General features: G+C 46.6%; 1 protein-coding gene across 4 annotated transcripts in view; it reads left to right on the forward strand.

Moving 5' to 3' along the window:
* Positions 1–18,259, forward strand: part of DCAKD (dephospho-CoA kinase domain containing) — a 28,908-nt gene extending 10,649 nt beyond the window's left edge. For 2 of the 4 annotated variants that reach the window (XM_074978696.1, XM_074978697.1), the window contains exons 3-6: positions 6,335–6,452; positions 9,970–10,173; positions 14,873–14,960; positions 16,034–18,259. In XM_074978696.1, coding sequence (XP_074834797.1) covers positions 6,341–6,452; positions 9,970–10,173; positions 14,873–14,960; positions 16,034–16,316 — 687 coding nt within the window. In that variant the 5' untranslated portion in view covers positions 6,335–6,340 and the 3' untranslated portion in view covers positions 16,317–18,259. The remainder of the gene's footprint in view (positions 1–6,334; positions 6,453–9,969; positions 10,174–14,872; positions 14,961–16,033) is intronic. The other 2 variants (XM_074978698.1, XM_074978699.1) reach the window with 2 other exon arrangements.
* The last annotated feature ends 807 nt before the right edge of the window (positions 18,260–19,066 follow it).

Raw genomic sequence — 19,066 nt, forward strand, 5'->3', positions numbered from 1 at the left:
TGAGCAGGTAAAGCTGCTAAATCAGCTCTGGACTTCCATCTTTAAAGATTTCAGCAGGAATCTCCTCTCAACCTGTTGCTTTGTTGTTGATCTGCTTAATGGCTTTGTGTACCTCATGCCAATTGGGAAGGTCTCCAAGCTTATCCCTGGGAGGTCACTGGGGGATTCGTTCAAGAACTTGATCAGCAACCATGGAGTTATGCTTAAGAAGATATTCACAATGTTCTCTACAGTGGAAATTGTTGGCTTCCTTGCCCTTCCGAAGTGTGGTTCCATCCTTAGCATGAATGTGATCATGCCATAACAAGCTGGCTCACAGACATCTTTAGTGGGCCTGGAGAAACCATGTGTTATGGAAGTGCAAGAACTCCAACATTTCATGAACATTCTCCGTCCACCATTTGTTCTTGAGTTCCCTGATTTTTTCACTGGACGTCTGCCCTTGCTTTGGCATGAGCTAGTCTCTTTGTGTTACACCTTGTCATTCTGCCAAGCTCAAAATGCCATTCTCGTCTGACTGATGAGTTGCTTGATTTCAGCATCATTCTCGTCATACCAGTGCTGACGTTTCCTGGTTTGGAAGTGTATGGTTTCCTCACAGGCACTGATTATTGATTTCATCTGGCTCCACTGTTCCTCGATTTCTTCTGGAAACTTTTCTTCTATGTCTGCTTGAAAGTGGTCATGCTTAATGGGGTCCTTCAGATCTTGAACCTTCAGCTTGTGCCTAAGCTCCTTCTTTTGCAGCTGCCATTTGGGGGTGATCTTATTTTCATTGTGGAGCTAATGAGGTGAAGATCAGTCCAGAAATCATGGGCACTTGTCATTGCTCTTGTGCAAAGTACGTCACTGCGATCATTGCACAAACTATGACATAGTCAGGAAGATGCCGGTGCTTTGCCTGTGTGCGTCCCCCAAGACGTGTTAAACTTTTCTTGTGTCAGAAAAGGGTGTTCGTGATAAGTTCATGCTCAGCACACTTGATCAAGAGCTGAATTGCATTTGAGTTACTCTTGCCAACTCCTTCTTTCCCGATTGTTCCTTTCCACGGGTCTGAGTCTTATCCAACACGTGCATTGAAATTCCCCAGAAGGATGATCTTACCTTCTTTAGGGGTCTCCAATAAAATGATTCCCAGGTGAGAGTCAAAAATCTTCCTTTACGTCTTCCTCGACATCCTGAGTTGGTGCGTAAGTGCTCACGATAGTTGCCTGTTTTTTTGTGAGCCTCAGTCGGAGTGTCATGAACTGCTTATTGATGCCAACTGGTAACTCACAGAGGCACCTTAGGAGCTTGTTCTTTAGCAAAGCCCACTCCACGCAATCAAGGCTCATCCAAAGATTTTCCCTCCCAGAAGTAGGTGTATCCTCCTTTCTCCTCCGTCACCTGTCCTCCATCAGCTTTGTTGCTGGTTTATAGGCCTAGCTTGATGGAGGGAAGAGTGACATCTAAGGGCCACCAACTCCACTTCCAGTAGCAGTCTTATAATAGTTAGCAGTTATTAGGCATTAACCAGATGGTCATTTAATGGTGAGTTATTTGAGGTAGTGCTGTGGCTCCATCTCATTTAAATAGCTGCTTCTCAGTAATAATTTAAAAGAATCACTACAGTACGCCGATCCGCTGTACAGCCAACCCTGTCTTGGGGCTGCACTCCCAGCGGCCTGGCGAGTCCCTTCTTAGGCTGGTCTCCTGCGGGGATCTGGGGGTAGGTACAGCCCCAGCCCCAGGAGGAGGCGGGTGCCGAGGTGGCATCCGATATCACTGGTGTGGTGTCCTAACAAGTATGTTGTTCTGTCCATTGATGATAACCGTTTGGCTGCATGCACGTGCTCCTCCTGTGTACTGCACTGGAAGCCATCATAGCAGAGTGCAGGAGAGCTCCCAAAGACCACAAAATCAGATGAAGATCAAGACACCCAGGATCAAGCAAAGTAGTGTAATAGCTGTCAGCAGACTCTACCAAACAAGTACACTGCGCACTCCCTGCTGATGGACTCAGCTTCGTCACTGGCACAGGATCCTTCATTGCTCCCCTAGGCTGGACAAAGAAGGCCCTCCAAGACGCTTCTTTATACCCAGGTACAAACAAGTTACACATCACTCCTGATGTATCAGTGTGCCACCCGCTGACACTACATAGATTCTACCCATCTCCTTTCACCTGGTGGTTTAATCAAAACCTCTCTATCCATCATGCTGCCGCTTTAGACCCAGTCGCAAACCTTTGTCCGTGTGTCCCTGTTTTCTGTAGAATGTGTGTTGGTACCATGATGTTTCTTAATGAGGTGGTGTTACCATCCCTCTGAGATGTGCTGACTGCCTGTGCCTAGTGCCAGTTAGGGTTTCTGCACTATCAGCCTTATTTGTGCCAAGTTCTGAGAGAAGGCGCCTGCTTCTTTTACTCACTACTTCACTTCGCTCTGTTAGCGGTTGTTACCTGGCCATTGTTGGGTCAGGTCTCAGGGCTGTCATATGTGGGCTTATGTTTCAGGCCTTCGTCTTACTACACACAGCACAAAGAATGCATTGTACTTATCATTTACTGGAAGTAATATACTTCTATACCTTCTGCTGCTGTATGGCGGGAGGCAGGAGAAGTGGTTCCTGGGGGTGACTTAGTTCTTGTATGATGAGAATAGCGGGAAGTGGCTTCAGACATTAATATATTTTACTGTCTTTGTGCTGGAAGGAGTTTTTAAAACACTTTGAACAAATAAGTGTCAGTTGCAAAACCGTTGGATTAAGATTCACTTACTTTTTGCCCCCAGTGCTGCATTTGGAACAAGAGTTTTCTTCTGTGGAAAAGAGGAGCTCTGATGCTGAATAGGGATGTCAGCAGTTAGCTGCTGAGCTTCACCCTAAATGGATGAGGCGTACCCATCATGGGTAACCAGTGAGGGCTGGAGCAGTCAGTCCCCTGCCTGCTGCAGGCGGGCAGGGGTTATGTATGCTCCAGTGTGTCTCGAGCAGGCCTTGTCCCCAGTAGCCCAGGTTTGGTTGAGGGTGGGGGTGTTCTAGCAGCCCCTGTCCATGCTGGGGAGGGGCCTCTGCAGTCCAGCCAGGCTGGAGCAGCCTCCCCAGTCATCTCACAGCCATTGAATTGGTTGATGGATTAAACCTAACATTTAACTGGTTAACTAATTAAATGGAACTTGAACCTTGTCACCCTTAGGGATGTAGAACGCTTGTTTATAAGGCAGATCAGCCTCTCCAAAATAGGGAAAGTTTGAAGCATTTGAGATTTTGACATCTGCTTGTCGGTGGGTGAGAGGGAATCACTAACCTCTGAATAGGGCATTGGGGAGACCATTCCTGCCACAGGGGGTCCATTTCTGGTGTCTGTGCTTCACAAAGCGTGTTGACAGTTGGAAAAGAATTTCGAGAAGAGCTGTGAGAATGGTTGTGGGGAACATGCTTTATGTCAAGAGACCAGAGAGCACTAAGCCTGACATGCTGAGCAAGAGAGAGGTACAAGGTGGTTTGCTCGCATTGCAGTCCCTAGAGGCTGACAGGGAAGAGTATTTCTGATAGTGTGTGCGTCTTTAACCTGGAATTCAGAGGCATAAGCTGATCCAGTGGAAGCTGAAACTAGACAAATTCAGATTAAAAATTAGGCACATCTTGTTTACAACGAGTGTAATGAGTCATTAGAATGTAGGGATATATAGCAGATTCTCCACCTTTTTAAATCAAGACTCTGTGGTTTTCACAAAAAATGTTCTAGTTTACCTGGAAGAAATGGGTGAAGTACTGATTTGTGCAAAGCAGGCATGTGGATGAAGTGGTAAGAACGGCGCTGTTCTGGTCCTGAAGTCTATTAATCTTAACTTGCAAAGGCAAACTGAATCCTTGACTGTTTAATGTGTTAGCAAAGTCACATGGGAGCTAATGAGATTCATAGGTCGGAGTCTGCATTCCTCTGGGTAACTATAGTGACAGAGAGATAGCTGTGTTAATCTGTATACTATCAAAGCAAAAAGTAATCAAGTAGCACTTTAAAGACTAACAAAACACTTCATTAAGGTGATGAGTTTTCGTGGGAGGGGAGCCACTTCTTCAGATCATAGCCATACCAGAACAGTCTGTACAGCTATGATCTGAAGAAGTGGGTCCCCTCCCACGAAAGGTCATCACCTTAATAAAGTGTTTTGTTAGTCCTTAAAGTGCTACTTGACTGCTTTTCTGGGTGACTATGTAATTTATATAGTCATCTTCAGTAAGTGCAGAACATGGCAGTCTGCTTCCCTAGTACAGCATTGTCTTGCTCAGAGAGCGCATTGCTTATTTGCCATAGACAGCACTGACTTGATGTTAGATGCTGGTGCAATGTAACTTTTCTTCGTAAGGCTCAATGGTGTGTGGGTGCTGACTGCCAGAGGAGCGTCTCTGCCGTTGCACTCATCTTTTTGAGATCAGGTGGAGCGCTCTCACTGACCATCCATTAAATGTGTTGTCTGGAGGACAGGTGCAGTGAGAGGGGATGGGATATGTTCTCTTCCCTTTTCTGTCACTGGATTTTGTGGTAACACTGGAAAAGTCAATGAAGGCCAAAATTTTCAGAAGCATCTACTAATTTGGGGGTCATCATTTGAGAGTTAGCATCTGCCGTATGGAGGTGCTGAGCATCCACAGTTCCAGTGTATCTGCTAAATGCTTCTGCAGACACTCTGGTCTTCTGAACGTTGAATGCTGTTTGATGCAGACTGTTAGAGCCTGGCGTTGGATATAAAATTGTTGTCTGCATCCACATCTGCAAGAATGAGCTGTGGATATTCGTGGATTTGCAGAGCTCTACGGACTTGTCCAGTCAAAACCGGTGGCCATTAAAAGATCTTGGCATTAATCTTTGTCTCAGTTCCCCAGTGTGTAAAATGGGTTTTGTAGCTCAGAGAGCTCATCATCTTGTCCTTGACACCTACTGGCATGTAGGGCAGCAACTAAGGTCCTCCACTTCTGTCTGTCACTGGCCAGCCCCTCGATAGTGCCCCGAGTGTGATTCATACTCTTCATTTCTACTTCAGCAGTCCAGTGTCATGTTGTTGGCCTCATTTCTGGTTCTCTTCAGGGGCCCAGTGCATAGCAGTATGTGTGAATGGAGCTTCCATCTTTCCTGAGCGCGTGTGCAATCCATCTCCAGCGTCTTTTCATAATGATGGTGGCCAGATCATCTTGCTTGTACCATGCAATCCTGTCCTGATTTGAAATTATTCTTGGCCAAAAAATACAGAGGGTCTGTGAAAGGTCGACAGTTCACCAAGGTCATACTCTGTCATCCACCAGCATTCTGATCCATATAATAATGCACATTTCTGATACAACTTCAGTTTATGGATGCTGTACTGTGAGTTGTATACAGACTTGTGAAGACATTCTGGCTTTACTGAGTCTGCTCTGAACATCGCTTCTGACACTTCCATCTTGTCTGATGATGCTACCCAAGTATGTAAAGCTCTCTGTGGCAGGTAGGTCATGGCCATTGATCTTGACTCATGCTGGTGCCTCAATGCTTAGGATCATGAGTTCTGACTTCTTCTGGCTAGCTCTTCGTTTGACCTGTTTTTCCATGTGGCGGGGCTGATTTGTCTTCTCTTGCATATGAGAGAGCAACATGAGGTCACCAGCAAAATCGAGGTCCTCTAGTGTGGACAAGACAGACCATCTGATGCCTCTTGGCTCATCTTCTGTTGTACACCACGTAACACAGTCAGTGACGAAGTTAAAAAGCATGGGAGACGTGATGCATCCCTGCCTGACTCCAGTCTTTACTTCCGAAGTGCAGATTGTTTCCCACGCTACATGTGAAATTGTTGTAAAAACTCTTGCTGAGCTGCACTGCTTGTTGTGGTATTCCAGTGCTCTCAAAATATGCCAAAGACTCACCCCATGAATGCTGTGGAAGGCTTTTTCACAATCAATAAAATTAATGAATGGCTTCTGCCATTCGATGTCTTGCTCAATGGTGTCATGCAGTACGAAATTTGATCTGCACCCCCCTTTCTTTTCGAAAGCCAGCTTGTTCTTTCCTCAGGGATTTGTCAACAGCATTTGAGAGCTGCTGAATAACGATCTTAGTGAGGCTGTTGCTTGGCAGTGAGAGGAGAGTAATGCTGCGCCTGTTCTTAGTCATTGAGTGCTCCTTTCTTGGGCATCTTAACAATAAAGGGAAGGTGGGGGGCGGTTAATGCTCAGGAAGGTTTTTGAGCTCTGTAATGAAAACACGCCATAGAAATGAAGGTTCGGTTCTCTTTGAATGAGGACGAATGTGTGCATGGACAGAGTTCATTAAACCCAGACTTGTTTTGTTGTGTTCTAAGCTTTCTTTCCTTTCCAGAGCAGGATGTTCCTGGTTGGCCTGTCGGGTGGAATTGCTTCAGGAAAAAGCACAGTAGTGGCCGTATTCCGGGAACTGGGCTGTGCCGTGATTGATGCCGATGTCATTGCCAGACAGGGTTAGTTTTGCATTGTTGATCTCTTAATCTTCCTGACAGTCTGGAGTCGGTCTCTGTTGTGGTGTTGCAGTTTAGACAGCAGAGGGGGCTCTGTGCTCAGTCAGTAACTGTTACCTTTTGCATCCCCACTTGAAGTGCGGACTGGCTGTCTTTGGGCTTTGGAAACAGGATACGTTTTTGATCCAAGTCACGTCTGCGACACGCATTGTGAAGAGATTTCACTCTGGGTGTTGTGCTCCTTGAGCGTAGTGCAGTGAACACAGCGTGTGGAGCAGCTGTCTGTAAAGGAGCAGCGTAAAGTTCTCTCTGCAGTTTGGTGAACCACCCTCATTCCAGCCACCGCTAGATTGCCATGACACAGCTCCCTAGCAGTCCAGAGCTCTTGGTGGCGCTCCAGTGACTGCCTGATGAGTGTCACAAATGCCATCCCTTGTACGGGTGGGCTTTTTTGTTAAGCTCCATGATTGTGTCACCCTCAAAATTTAATTCTCACTTTAAAAATGTGTTCCTAATAGAGAAAGGGAAAAAGCCCAGAGGAAAGGCTGCAGTTATACTCAAGCCACAGTTTTATTTGGTGCTGGTTGAAAATGCACATGCCTGGCAGTCCACCACTCAGGCTGTGGCCACACTAGCCCCTCCTTTCCGAAGGGCTATGGTAATGTGGCACTCGGGAATATGCTAATGAGGCACTGCCATGAATAGTCAGCGTCTCAATAGCGTAATGGCAGCTGTGCGCACTTTGAAACTGCCGGTTTCGAAACACACACCACCCGTGTAGCCGGGGGGCCTTTCGAAACGGCCCCCTGATCTTGAAGGCCCTTTATTCCCAGAGCTAGATGGGAATAAGGGGCTTTCAAAATCGGGGCCGTTTCAAAAGGCCTCTGGCTACATGGGTGGCGTGCATTTCAAAGCGCGCGGCAGCCATTATGCTCTTGAGGCAGTGCATATTCATGGCAGTGCCTCGTTAGTGTCACATTACCATAGGCAGGGCTAGTGTGGCACAGCCTCAGTGTGTTTCTGTTCTTGGGAGGGAAGCAACCAACCAAACACAGCCCAAAGCTGGGCGTATGGGGTTCAGGAGATCTGAGTTCATTTCTGTGTGACCTAGGTGAACCCTTTATTTTTCCATTCCCTCTGTAAAATGGGCATGGACTTGAACCTCATCAGCGTCATGTGAGGTTTAATTGTAATTCCTCCCTTGTCAGGCTTGCTGGTAAAACAGCACTCCACGTGGAGAATATCATTAATGAGATAGCAATGACACTTGGGTGGCTTCATTTTTAAGTACCTCCATTTTTCCATTCATTGAAGACCTTATTCAGGAGCTGCCTTAAAGCTGTGTTGTTGTTTTGACATTTTATTCCAATGTAATGCCTCCTGAGGTGCAGAAAACTGGCTAGCAGTGCTAACTAACCTTGGAAAGGCTGGGATGCCATTTAGAAAAACTGTACACGTTCAATACCACTTTGCTAGCAAGCCGTGTATTTGTGTTTTTATTTACTACTTAAATGTCCTCGTTAACTGAAACGTGATGAATTAGAAGTTACAATTCACAGAATCACAGGACTGGAAGGGACCTCAGGAGGTCATCTAGTCCAGCCCCCTGCTTCAAGCAGGATCAACCCCCACTAAGTCATCCCAGCCAGGACCTTGTCCAGCCGGGACTTAAAAACCTCAAGGGATGGAGAATCCACCACCTCTGTAGGCAACACATTCCAGTGCTTCACCACCTGCCTGGTGAAGTAGTTTTTCCTAATATCTAACCTACACCTTTCCCTCTTCAACTTCTGACCATTACTCCTTGTTCTGCCGTCTGACACCACTGAGAACAGTTTCTCACCGTCCTTTTTAGAGCTCCCCTTCAGGAAGTTGAAGGCTGCTATTAAATCACCTCCAAGTCTTGTCTTCTGTAAACTAAACAAGCCCAAATCCCTCAGCCTCTCCTCATAGGTCTTGTGCTCCAGACCTTAAGCATTTTTGTTGCCCTTTGCTGAACCTGCTCCAGCAAATCCACATCCTTTTTATACTGGGAGGCCCAAAACTGGACACAATATTCCAGATGTGGCCTCACCAGTGCCGAATAAAGAGAAATAATTACTTCTCTAGATCTGCTCAAAATGCTCCTCCTAATGCACCCTAGTATGCCATTAGCCTTCTTGGCTGCAAGGACACGCTGTTTACTCATATCCAGCCTTTCATCCACCATAACCCCTAGGTCCCTTTCCATCTTACTGCTGCTGAGCCAGTCGGTCCCCAGCCTGTAACAATGCCTGGGATTCTTCCACCCCAGGTGCAGGACTCTACACTTCTCCTTACTGAACCGCATCAGATTTCTTTTGGCCCAGTCCTCCAATTTATCCAGGTCCCTCTGGATTCTCTCTCTCTACCCTCCAAAGAATCTACCTCTCCTCTTAGTTTTGTGTCATCCGCAAACTTGCTGAGGGTGCAATCCAGTCCCTCATCCAGGTCATTAATAAAGATGAATAGTTGAATGAATAGATAAAGAATGAATAGATAAAGTTGAATAACACCGGCCCAAGTAAGAGATTCATCTTAGAAGTGTCTAACTTGCTCTGAGCCTTAATCAAGTGAAAATGTGTGTATCATTACAGAAAATTATATATGCTGTGTATTTTTCCCACATCCGTTTATGTCCTCTGGGTGGCAGTTTTGATGCTTTTTATTAAAATGACACATTTTCTTGGTATCACATTAGTCTATAGAAAGCTCTGAACAAGTCTTGGGAATTGGCTTAAGCTGTCTGGCATCACCACTTGGCCCCCCGCCCCCCACCTCAATCCTGAACCTTCCTCGATGCCCCTCTAGGGGGTGTATGGAACACACGCGTGTTGAAAGGTCTGTTCAAATGTAAACTGGCCATGGAGAGCTGCACATTTTATGAAGATTTTATTTCAACTATGCTCATTGCGAGGTTTTCTATTTTCAAAAGAAACAAACTGAAACAATGTGGATCATTACTGAGCACGCCTAGCGCTTCCATGAGAAGCGGGGAACTGTGGCCTTAGAACCTTCCAAAAGAGAATCCTTGGAGACCTAGTTATTAGAGCAAGAAAGCACGATTCTGCAGTGCTTTTCCCAGTTTTGGTACTGATTTGCTGTGTACCCTTAGGTAAATTCTTTCTCCCAGATTACTGGTCTGTGACATGGGGTTAATGCTGCCTTGTAGGAGAATCATGAGGCTCATTAATGTCTGCAAAGTGCTTTGATCTCTAGGGTGCCTGGCACCAGAGAACTTTAAAGTGTTGTTGGAACAAAAGTTCAGTCAACTTATTTCTGCGGCATGAGATTCAGGTTGGTTCTCCTATAGATTTTAGACCCCTGGGTGAAATGTTCCAGAGCCTCGCCTCAGTGCGTGCCGATCGGTAGATGTGTTCTCCCTTGAAAAGAATGGACCTCAGTTGTTCAATGGTTAGGATTCATTTTTAATGCTTTGCTGATGTAAGGACTTTCTTTTATGAAAATGTGATGCTAACCTCCAGCTGTGTTGTTTTATCAGTGGTTCAGCCTCACTTCTTAGCCTATCAGCAGATAGTGCATAACTTTGGAAGTGAAATCCTCTTGGAGAGTGGGGAGATAAACCGGGAGGCCCTGGGAAACATCATCTTCTCCCACCCAGAGAAACGGCAGCTGCTGAACTCCATCACTCACCCTATGATCCAAAGAGAGATGCTGAAACAGATCTTTAAATACTTTGTGTTAGGTAAGAAACAAAGCAGTTATGGAATCCTAGGGCATCAGGGGCTCTGGTCACACGGGCAACCCACCATACGGGGTTGGTTGATTTGTTTAATGAGGAAATGGACTAGAGGAAAAAGCAGGAGCTGAAATGTTGGCTGCCTTTGTGCTGTGTCACTAGTGGCCTTTACCAATGTGGCTATCCTTTCGTTGTGAGTGTTCTGAGAATTTTGCCTTTCAGTTTTGCCCTTCATATTTTCCTCCCTAATATGGTTTAAAGTACATCTGTAGGGCCTGAAAGAAGCATTGTATGGCTTCTTCTGAGATTGCTGCTTAGATAACGTCACACCTTCTGAAATGTTCTGATTTTATTCCCTGCCACCCCCAGCTTCCCTGAAAGACATAAAGCTCTTTTAAACTCGATAAGGTGAAAAATAGGTTGACAGCTGTGGTTTCTGAAGTCCTGCGTTTCCTTCTGATAAATATAACAAATACAGCTGTCAAACTTGGTCTAATCAAATGCCAGATAAGATCACCAGCTGTTTTGGAGGTCTCAGTGTAGACAGAAGGATGTCTTAATAGAGTCAGCCTCATTTGCAGAGCTTATCATGGGTGAGCTATGTGACAGCTGAATAGCCCTTTGCTTGGGAGCTGCAGAGGCCAAGCTCTCCTGAGACAGATGCCAGGGGAGAAAGTAAGGCAGAGAGGAAGGTGACAAGAAAGCCGAGGAAATAGACAAAGGAACTATGAGCTCTTGGCAGTCACTGGGGGAGCTGTCCTGCTTCTTACCCACTGCTCCAGCTAACATTTTGCAAATTATTTTCTCTTAATTAGTTTTCAGCAACTGACTTGGGGTGTTCATTTTCAGCATCTGGGCCAATGGCTTTAGCTGAGGTTTTGTGTTTGTGAACATATTGTTTCCCCTCCCTGCCCCAAGATCCACTGGTCTGAAGCCCAGTCCTGGGGCAGCTGATGCGTTTAAAGCTTTATAAATTGCAGGTTTGCAGAGCTGGACAAAGGAATGTTTGTGTCACTGGAGCGGGTTTTCCCAGCAGAACCAGCAGCCCTCCCTTCTGCCTTCCAAGAGATCAGAGTTTAAAGCCAGGACTCTGTGTGCAGGAAAGCTATTTTATTTCATTTTTAGGCTATTTATTTTCTTGCTCTCTCTTCGTTGGTGTCCTTGGTAACACAACCTTCCTTTCCATCCAGAGGGGATCTAAAACAGCATCTTGGTGAAGAAATACATAAAATAGATCTCTGCCTCTAGATGCTTTTTTTTTTTTTTTCCTTTAAACCAAAATGACCAAACATCTTCCTGAGTGGCTTTTTTATAGATGGGAACTTTTTAATGGTGTGAAGGTTTTATAGCCCCTCGTATGGGATGGCACACAACCCGTACAGGTTTAATAACCCTTTAGTTCGCTGCACAGCATTATGGGACTTCTTTCTCACTTTACAGCTATCGGGTGTTTTTTTTTTAAGTTTCCTCCTGTGAAGCCAGGTGGCTTCCCACCATGAGTGCCACTGTACTGGCCATAGAAGGGGACAATGTTATAACTCACTCTGGTGGGAACTGGCAATGTGGGGTTAAGGAAGTTCCTGTGGGCCTGGGTGACCCTGCAGCCAACGTCTGGGATGGAGAACAGAGTTAAAGCCCAGTTGAGAGTGACCAGGGAGGGCAGCAGAGTTCTGCTGCTACTTTGTTGGCAGACGCCTGGTATCAGCCCAGAGCCCGAGGCAGCTTGCTACCTGGCCAAGCTGTTTGATGGAGGAACAGAGCCGGGAAGATTGGCAAAAAGGGATAAATCACATGGAGATAATCCCGGGGCAGAAGGATCCCCCCAGTTAATCTGCAGTCCAGCTTGATTTTTTGGCTCGCTGTTTCCCTTTTTTTGTTTGGGACTCTTGTGAAGGGTGACACCTGAGAGCAGAGGGCCTGCAGCAGGGTTGAGTGGCGCATAGTAGCCACAAGGGAGCATTACCTAGACAACTTGGTAACACTCATTCACTTGAGAATCACCTAAAATTGTTTTAAAATAGCTTTTCTGTGCATTAATGTTGCAAGACAGTAGGTCTTAATGCAGCAACTAGTCCTGGCGAGAAACCCTGCATTGTGGTGGCGGATTAGACTTAGATGATCGTTGCAGTCCCTCCTAACCCTGCAGTTAAGTAAGGCCTGTCTTCCACTTCTCAAAGGAGCGTCACTGCTCTTAATGGGGTCAAGTTATCAGCTCTAGCCCTGATGATTCGAGAGGGCTTAAACCTGCCACAAGTCCAGGATTCAGTGTTACTCCTGCTGCTCCTTAAACCAGTGTACTCTTCAGGGTTGGGGGCAGTAGTGGAAGGTTCAACATCTGGAATGAAATAAGAAACACTTTTGTGGCAAGTTGGTTTTCATATAACAAACAGAAAAGGTGGCTCTTGGAAGCTGCTCTGAAGTTTGGTGTGTTAATAATCATGGAGGAGAGAGGTGAATGAGCAAAGTACAGGAGAAATCTACTATAAATTTGAGGGCTTATTTTGTTTAACTCCTAAACTGTCAGATCTTGGAGCATCAAATTTGGTATACAGCTTCCTCCTAAAATGACTTAACAGCAACGTATGGGTTTGATTGTGCCAGGAAAATGGGATTCCTTCTCATAAAACAAAACAGAATCACCAAATCAAGTACATTCCTTAAAAGTGACTGAAGCAAGATGAACCAGAAAAATAGGATGAACCTGGAATAGGAGTGCTTCTAAAAAACCCCTACATAAAAGGGATAACATGGAGAAAATTTGGAGTAGATCTCTGTTTTGGTGTGGCCAAATCAGTGCTTAAGGTTTGAAAACCAGAAGACAATGTTATTGGAAACTAAATTGACTATACTCCTTTTTTGTTAAAACTTAGTGAATGATGAGCCTTTATAGGGATGAAGAGGGAAAAAATACACTTGATGTAATTCCTATTTTAAAAGAATGTACTAAAAATTAAACAGAATATAAACAATCCCCTTTTTAAAGAAATCACATAAAACGTAACTTCATAAAAATAACACTGATTTAAAGAAAATGAAATGCTGAAATGCTTGTCATTTAAGTATTTTTGGTTATGGGATTAATATGTAAAATATGAAACATATGCGCCCTGCAGGTAACATACATATAAATATGCCTGGTATGCAAAAAGCAAAGCAAGGGGGCAGTCCTTCAGAACTGCATGGTAGATTTGAGAATGAATTGCTTTGGACACGGGCAACTGTGTTTTGCTACCTTGGGAGTGGGGAGAAAAACTGTCCTGGCAAAAGATGTTAAAACTGGAAATACTGTTTACCAACAATCACTGTCTAATATTTGGATAATTTTAATTCTTTTATTAATGCCAACTTATTTTAAAAAAATGCACTCATTTAAATAAAGCATGTACACATTTGTTGTTTTCCGGGGAGAGAACATAAACCTTACTTGAGTTAAGGACTTGAGCATGCAGGGTAAATCTGCAAGTGTTTATAAAAACAAAACAGTTGGTCGTGTCACTGATTAGTTGTAACTGGCAGGGACATCTGTTGTTAGTTGCCCATAATTGTGCCCCATTAGAAGTCCCTGTGATTGGTTGCTTATAACTTGAACCCTTTCAATGCAGTTGTCCACACAGATACCTGGTCCAGGCTGGCACCTGGAAAAACAAGTTTCAACAAAAAGTGTTTAGAACATCCAGCAGTAAGGTTAAGGAGAAGTACCCTGTGATATTCTTCTTAAACCCTTACAAAAGCTTTAAGGAGCTGCAGTTCCCTTCATGTCTGAAACAGAAACTTTGTTTAACCCTCTGGAAATTGCCAGTTGCAGATTCTCAGCTGCGCTTTGTTACAGGCAGGCAGCAAAATTTTTCCATCTGTACTGAGCATATACTGTCCTCATGGATTCCCTGAGCATGCTCCAACCGGTGACTGAGCTGGATTTGCCTGGAAGGTGCTCTTCCAGATGCTGCAGGTCACTGTGGCACTGGGCATGAGAACTGAGAGCAAGGAGACTCACTGTCTCCCCTGCTTTCAGCCCATTCCTGCTGGCATCCAGGGAACGGGGAGGAAAGAGACAAAGCTCACTGATTTGAATGCAGAGGAATGAGAGGCAGAGAGGGTCAGGGTGGGAATAAAAGGAGGAAGAACAAGCACAGATTGTCACGAGGGCAAAGGGTACATCCCTGTCACAGAGTGACCTCAGCCAGTCTCCAGTCTGCATGTCAAAAAGCAGAGGCATTGCAGCTTCTCAGCCAAACAGCTGTGCATGTTTTAACAATATTGTCCTCTGACCTCATTCTCAGAAACAGCTGAACCAGTTTTGCTAAAACTTGCCAAAAAACTGGCTGGAGGCAGACACCCGGCATGGGGAAATTCCAGCCTGTGTGGCCAGTGGTGGGCAGCTCAGCCCAGCTCCATCTCTAATACTGTAGCAAAGTGGCAGTGCTGCTTTCTAGGCTTCCAGCTGAAAGCAAGTTGCACCTCTAGTCTGAAAGTGTCCAGGGTTGGAAAGCTTGAGCAAAACCACTTCTGCTTTTGAGAGGCGCAAATGGAAGTGTTCCGCTTTCCTCAGGGTGGCAGCTGCAGCTGTGCACTCTGTGCAGACCTTTACTGGCGAGTCTGGCTATGTTTCATGTGCCGCCTGGAGGTGTAAGATGTCTGATGAGTAGCAGTGTTTCCATATTGTATGTACACACTGTTTATGGCTTTTGTTGGTTTGTTCGCTCAGGCTATCGCTATGTTATTCTGGATATTCCTCTGCTGTTTGAGACCAATATGCTAACCAAGTTCATGAAACACACAGTCTTGGTTTACAGGTAAGTGCCTCAGTGTGGCAAGGAAACTGGAGAATGAGGGTCATTTTGGAACCTGTCATTAATGCAGCCTTGTAGTTAAATGACCCCATCGCGCAGTGAGCGCTGGCTTGGCTGGCTTTTAAGGAAAAATAGGCCAGTTACTTGGTCCCTGCTGGTTCTGCAGGTTCCGTAGGAAAGGAGCTGCTTGACCTGGAAGGTTCTGGGGCACATGTGAGCTGTGTCTACACGTGCACGCTACTTTGAAGTAGCGGCACCAACTTCGAAATAGCGCCCGTCGCGGCTACACGCGTCGGGCGCTATTTCGAAGTTAACTTCCACGTTAGGCGGCAAGACGTCGAAGTCGCTAACCTCATGAGGGGATCGGAATAGAGCCCTACTTCGACGTTCAACGTCGAAGTAGGGACTGTGTAGACGATCCGCGTCCCGCAACGTCAAAATTGCCGGGTCCTCCATGGCGGCCATCAGCTGGGGGGTTGAGAGATGCTCCCTCTCCAGCCCCTGCGGGGCTCTATGGTCACCGTGGGCAGCAGCCCTTAGCCCAGGGCTTCTGGCTGCTGCTGCGGCAGCTGGGGATCCATGCTGCAGGCACAGGGTCTGCAACCAGTTGTCGGCTCTGTGTATCTTGTGTTGTTTAGTGCAACTGTGTCTGGGAGGGGCCCTTTAAGGGAGCGGCTTGCTGTTGAGTCCGCCCTGTGACCCTGTCTGCAGCTGTGCCTGGCACCCTTATTTCGATGTGTGCTACTTTGGTGTGTAGACGTTCCCTCGCAGCGTCTATTTCGATCTGGTGCCGCGCAACGTCGAAGTTGAACATTGACGTTGCCAGCCCTGGAGGACGTGTAGACGTTGGCTTCACGTGTAGACGTAGCCGTGCTGAGCTAAAGTAGTCTCTGACTGGAGAATGGGAAGGTGTCGTCCCCACCTGTGTGTTGGCTGGGACAGGGCTAGGAAGATCCTGTTGCTCTGAAGCACTGAGCATGCTCGGTTTCCAGTACTTGCAATGTGGAGGCATTGGAGGGCTTTGTTTCTTTCCAAACTCTTCTCTGATGCCGAGTCTCTCATTCCCACCCTGGTAGCGATCCGCAGACACAGCTGTCACGGCTGATGAAGAGGAATGGCCTGGCCCAGGCAGAGGCTGAAGCGCGCATCGCCTCCCAGCTGCCTCTTGATGAGAAGCGCAAATTAGCTGACCATGTGATTGACAACTCTGGGGACTGGGAGAGCACGCGGAAGCAGGTCCTGAGGCTGCACTCTCAGCTGGAGGACTCGCTGGATTTCCTCTTGGTGCGCTTAGTGACCGTCACAACAGTTGCTGGAATTGGTGGGCTGTTGTACTTCCTCCTCAAGCATTTTCTCTAGGTCACCTTTTTATTTGTAAGGGGCGCAAGCTGCCTGGAATTTCCAAGTCTGCAAAAGGCAGTGATGGCCCTGAGCCTTAGTCTGTGCAGACAGCAAGATGAGGAGGGTCTCTCCTTGTAACCTTCTCCAGGTGAAGCATGGGTGCCCTGCCAGTGCATTGCCTCTTGGCTTCTTTCTTTTAACTTTAGCCTGTTATTGAGCAGCGACTGCTGCAGGAGAGGGGGAGGGGGTCTGTCTTAGATGGCGAATCTCCATCTGCCGTATGGCTATGAGTTACTTATGTGGTTTGGCCGGACGTATTTTAGGCCAGCTCATTGAAGTGCTAGCCTACAGGGTGAGAGGCAGCTTTATGTTGCTCCAACCCTGGATGGAATGTGGTTCCTCTCAGCACCTCATGACAGTCTGGTCCAGGAGTCCGGACTGTGGGGTTCTCGTCCCCCATTTTGGAGCATCCTCAGCTCCCAAGAGCCAAGCCCTGAATGTTCACGTTGACCCTAAATGAGTCGTTTCACCTCTGTTCTATGGTTGTGAGTGTTAATGAATGTTTGCAAAGTACCTTAAAACACAGCAATGCAGGGCACTGTAAAACTGAACATGTCACTGGAAAAGGTCAGTCTCCTGCTATCATTGCACAAGGTGTTTTGTTTTACCTGTGGCTGCAATTTCCAGGCTCCCGGGAACCTCCTGCCTAAGCAATATTTTAATTTACCTATGTGTCAAGTGAGCAAAGCCACACGGCAGAGGGTGTAGCTAAAGCAGCACCACGTACACCTCCAGGTGCTGCCTTTGCCTGCGTGTGCTTGGGAGAACCGCACTCAGCAAGGCCATGCGTAGTTTGGCCATTGCACCTGTTAGCCAGAGGGACGAGAGCAGCAGGAGGTCTTGCAGCTGCAGGGTTCTCACCCAGCCTGCAGAAGGGCTCCCCTGGAACTTTATGGTGTGAGCAGAACATTTTCCCTGCCCCAGTTCAGTCTATCCAGGTCTAGTGCAGGGCCTACAAGGGCAGGATTTGGTTCTTAAATGCCACAAGACTAATTTAAGGCTTTGGAATCCTTCAGCTTGAGCTGGGCCTGGTTTACAAGCCCCGAGGCTGTATTGAACCCGCTTGGATTTTTGGACCAGGGAGTGGCTCATTGCTGATATCTCACAAAATCTCTATGCACCCATCCACTTATGCAGTTCTCTAATTGATTCTGGTGCCTTCTTGCCACCCGCCCCCCGGCCCCAAGACAGTGGGTTCCTTCCACCTGTTTCAACATTGCCCCTTGTGTTCTCCACATTGCAGCGCCTTGCAAGCGCCAGAGCATGTCCTGGAGCTAGCTGCCCTTTTCAGCAGGATGTTCAGAGAAGAGACTGTCATTAGGTGAGCCCTGCACACTAGTGTGATATTGCATAGCTACTGAGTCAGTTCCTGTCCCCTGGGCTCTGCTCCAAGCCTGCATCTTTCTCAGGCACAAAAAAATGAGTGGTAGTGACCCAAGCTGTGTGGGCAATATTGAGGTCTCTTCCTGGTGCCAGCATGTCCATGTGGGACACAAGATGCTATGTTATCAGAGGGCTTCCTTGGAATTTGGCTCCACCCTTACTAAGTGGCTCTAGAGCAGAGAGGATGAGGCAAAGGGAAAGTGGGGAGGCTGGTTTCAATATTTCAACAAGTGATAAAAATCCAGACACAGAGCTGCTGCTGCACATTCTGCTGTCCGGTCACCTTTACCCCACTGTGGGGCTGCTCTAGAAAGCTGGCTGCTCAGAAGCCACCTCTGTAAAATTAGTATGACATGTTCTAGAGCATGGCTGCTCAGTTCCCAAAGTGAAATTCCTGAAACCACCGTGCCTCTAGTTTTTCCCACTCGGGGCAGAATGAATTTTCTTACGTGTGTCAGTGTCATGGTGATGTGCAACCCATCACCTCCATATTGGTACACACAACAAAATTGCTGTGGTGGGAGAGGGCCCAGGGGGTTTGGGGTGCGGGGGCTCAGGCCTGGGACAGAGAGTTAGAGTGCAAGCTCTTGGGTGATGCTGCGGGGTGGGGCTCAACATGGTGTGGGGTATTCGGGCTGAGGCTTAGGAGGGCGGTGCTCTGCTGAGGAGGGCGAGGAGGGTTCTCTTTCCTCAGCAGTTTGGTGTTGGAGCTGACAGGCTCCTGTACACCAGCTGTGGCAGCTTTAGGGCTTGGGGAGCAAAATCTCTTCCCTCTGCAGCCCTGAGCTTATTAGCAGCTGTGAAGGGCTTACTGAGAGGCTACACGGCCACACATTTAGGAGGAGCTTACCCTTCAAGCTGTATGGAAGCTTTGTAAAGACACCATAATAGAAGCTCCACTCAAATGTATACCCTAAATTGAAATCATAGTAAAGAGAACCAAAAAGTGCAACCACAGCTGAACAAAGTGAAAAAGGAGGGAGCGGTCAAAGGGCATTTGAATCAGGTTCTGTACCAGATGTCTGGAAGACAGCAAATGTGATACCAATTTTTAAAAAGGGTTCCAAAGGTGATCCCGACAATTACAAGTTTAATTTCAGTACCAGGCCAATATGGTGAAACTATAGTAAAGAACAGAATTGTCAGACACATAGATGAATGTAACTTGTTGGAAAAGAGTGTTTGTAAAGTAAAGGGAAATCATGACTCACCAAGCTACTAGAATTCCTGGAGAATGTCAGCAAGCATGGAGCTAAGAGTGAGCCGGGGTTAGAATGTACTTACATTTTGAGAAATCCTTTGAGAAGGTTCCTCAACAAAGACTT

Source organism: Carettochelys insculpta, chromosome 28 (genome assembly GCF_033958435.1).
Source record: "Carettochelys insculpta isolate YL-2023 chromosome 28, ASM3395843v1, whole genome shotgun sequence".
Taxonomy (NCBI): domain Eukaryota; kingdom Metazoa; phylum Chordata; order Testudines; family Carettochelyidae; genus Carettochelys; species Carettochelys insculpta.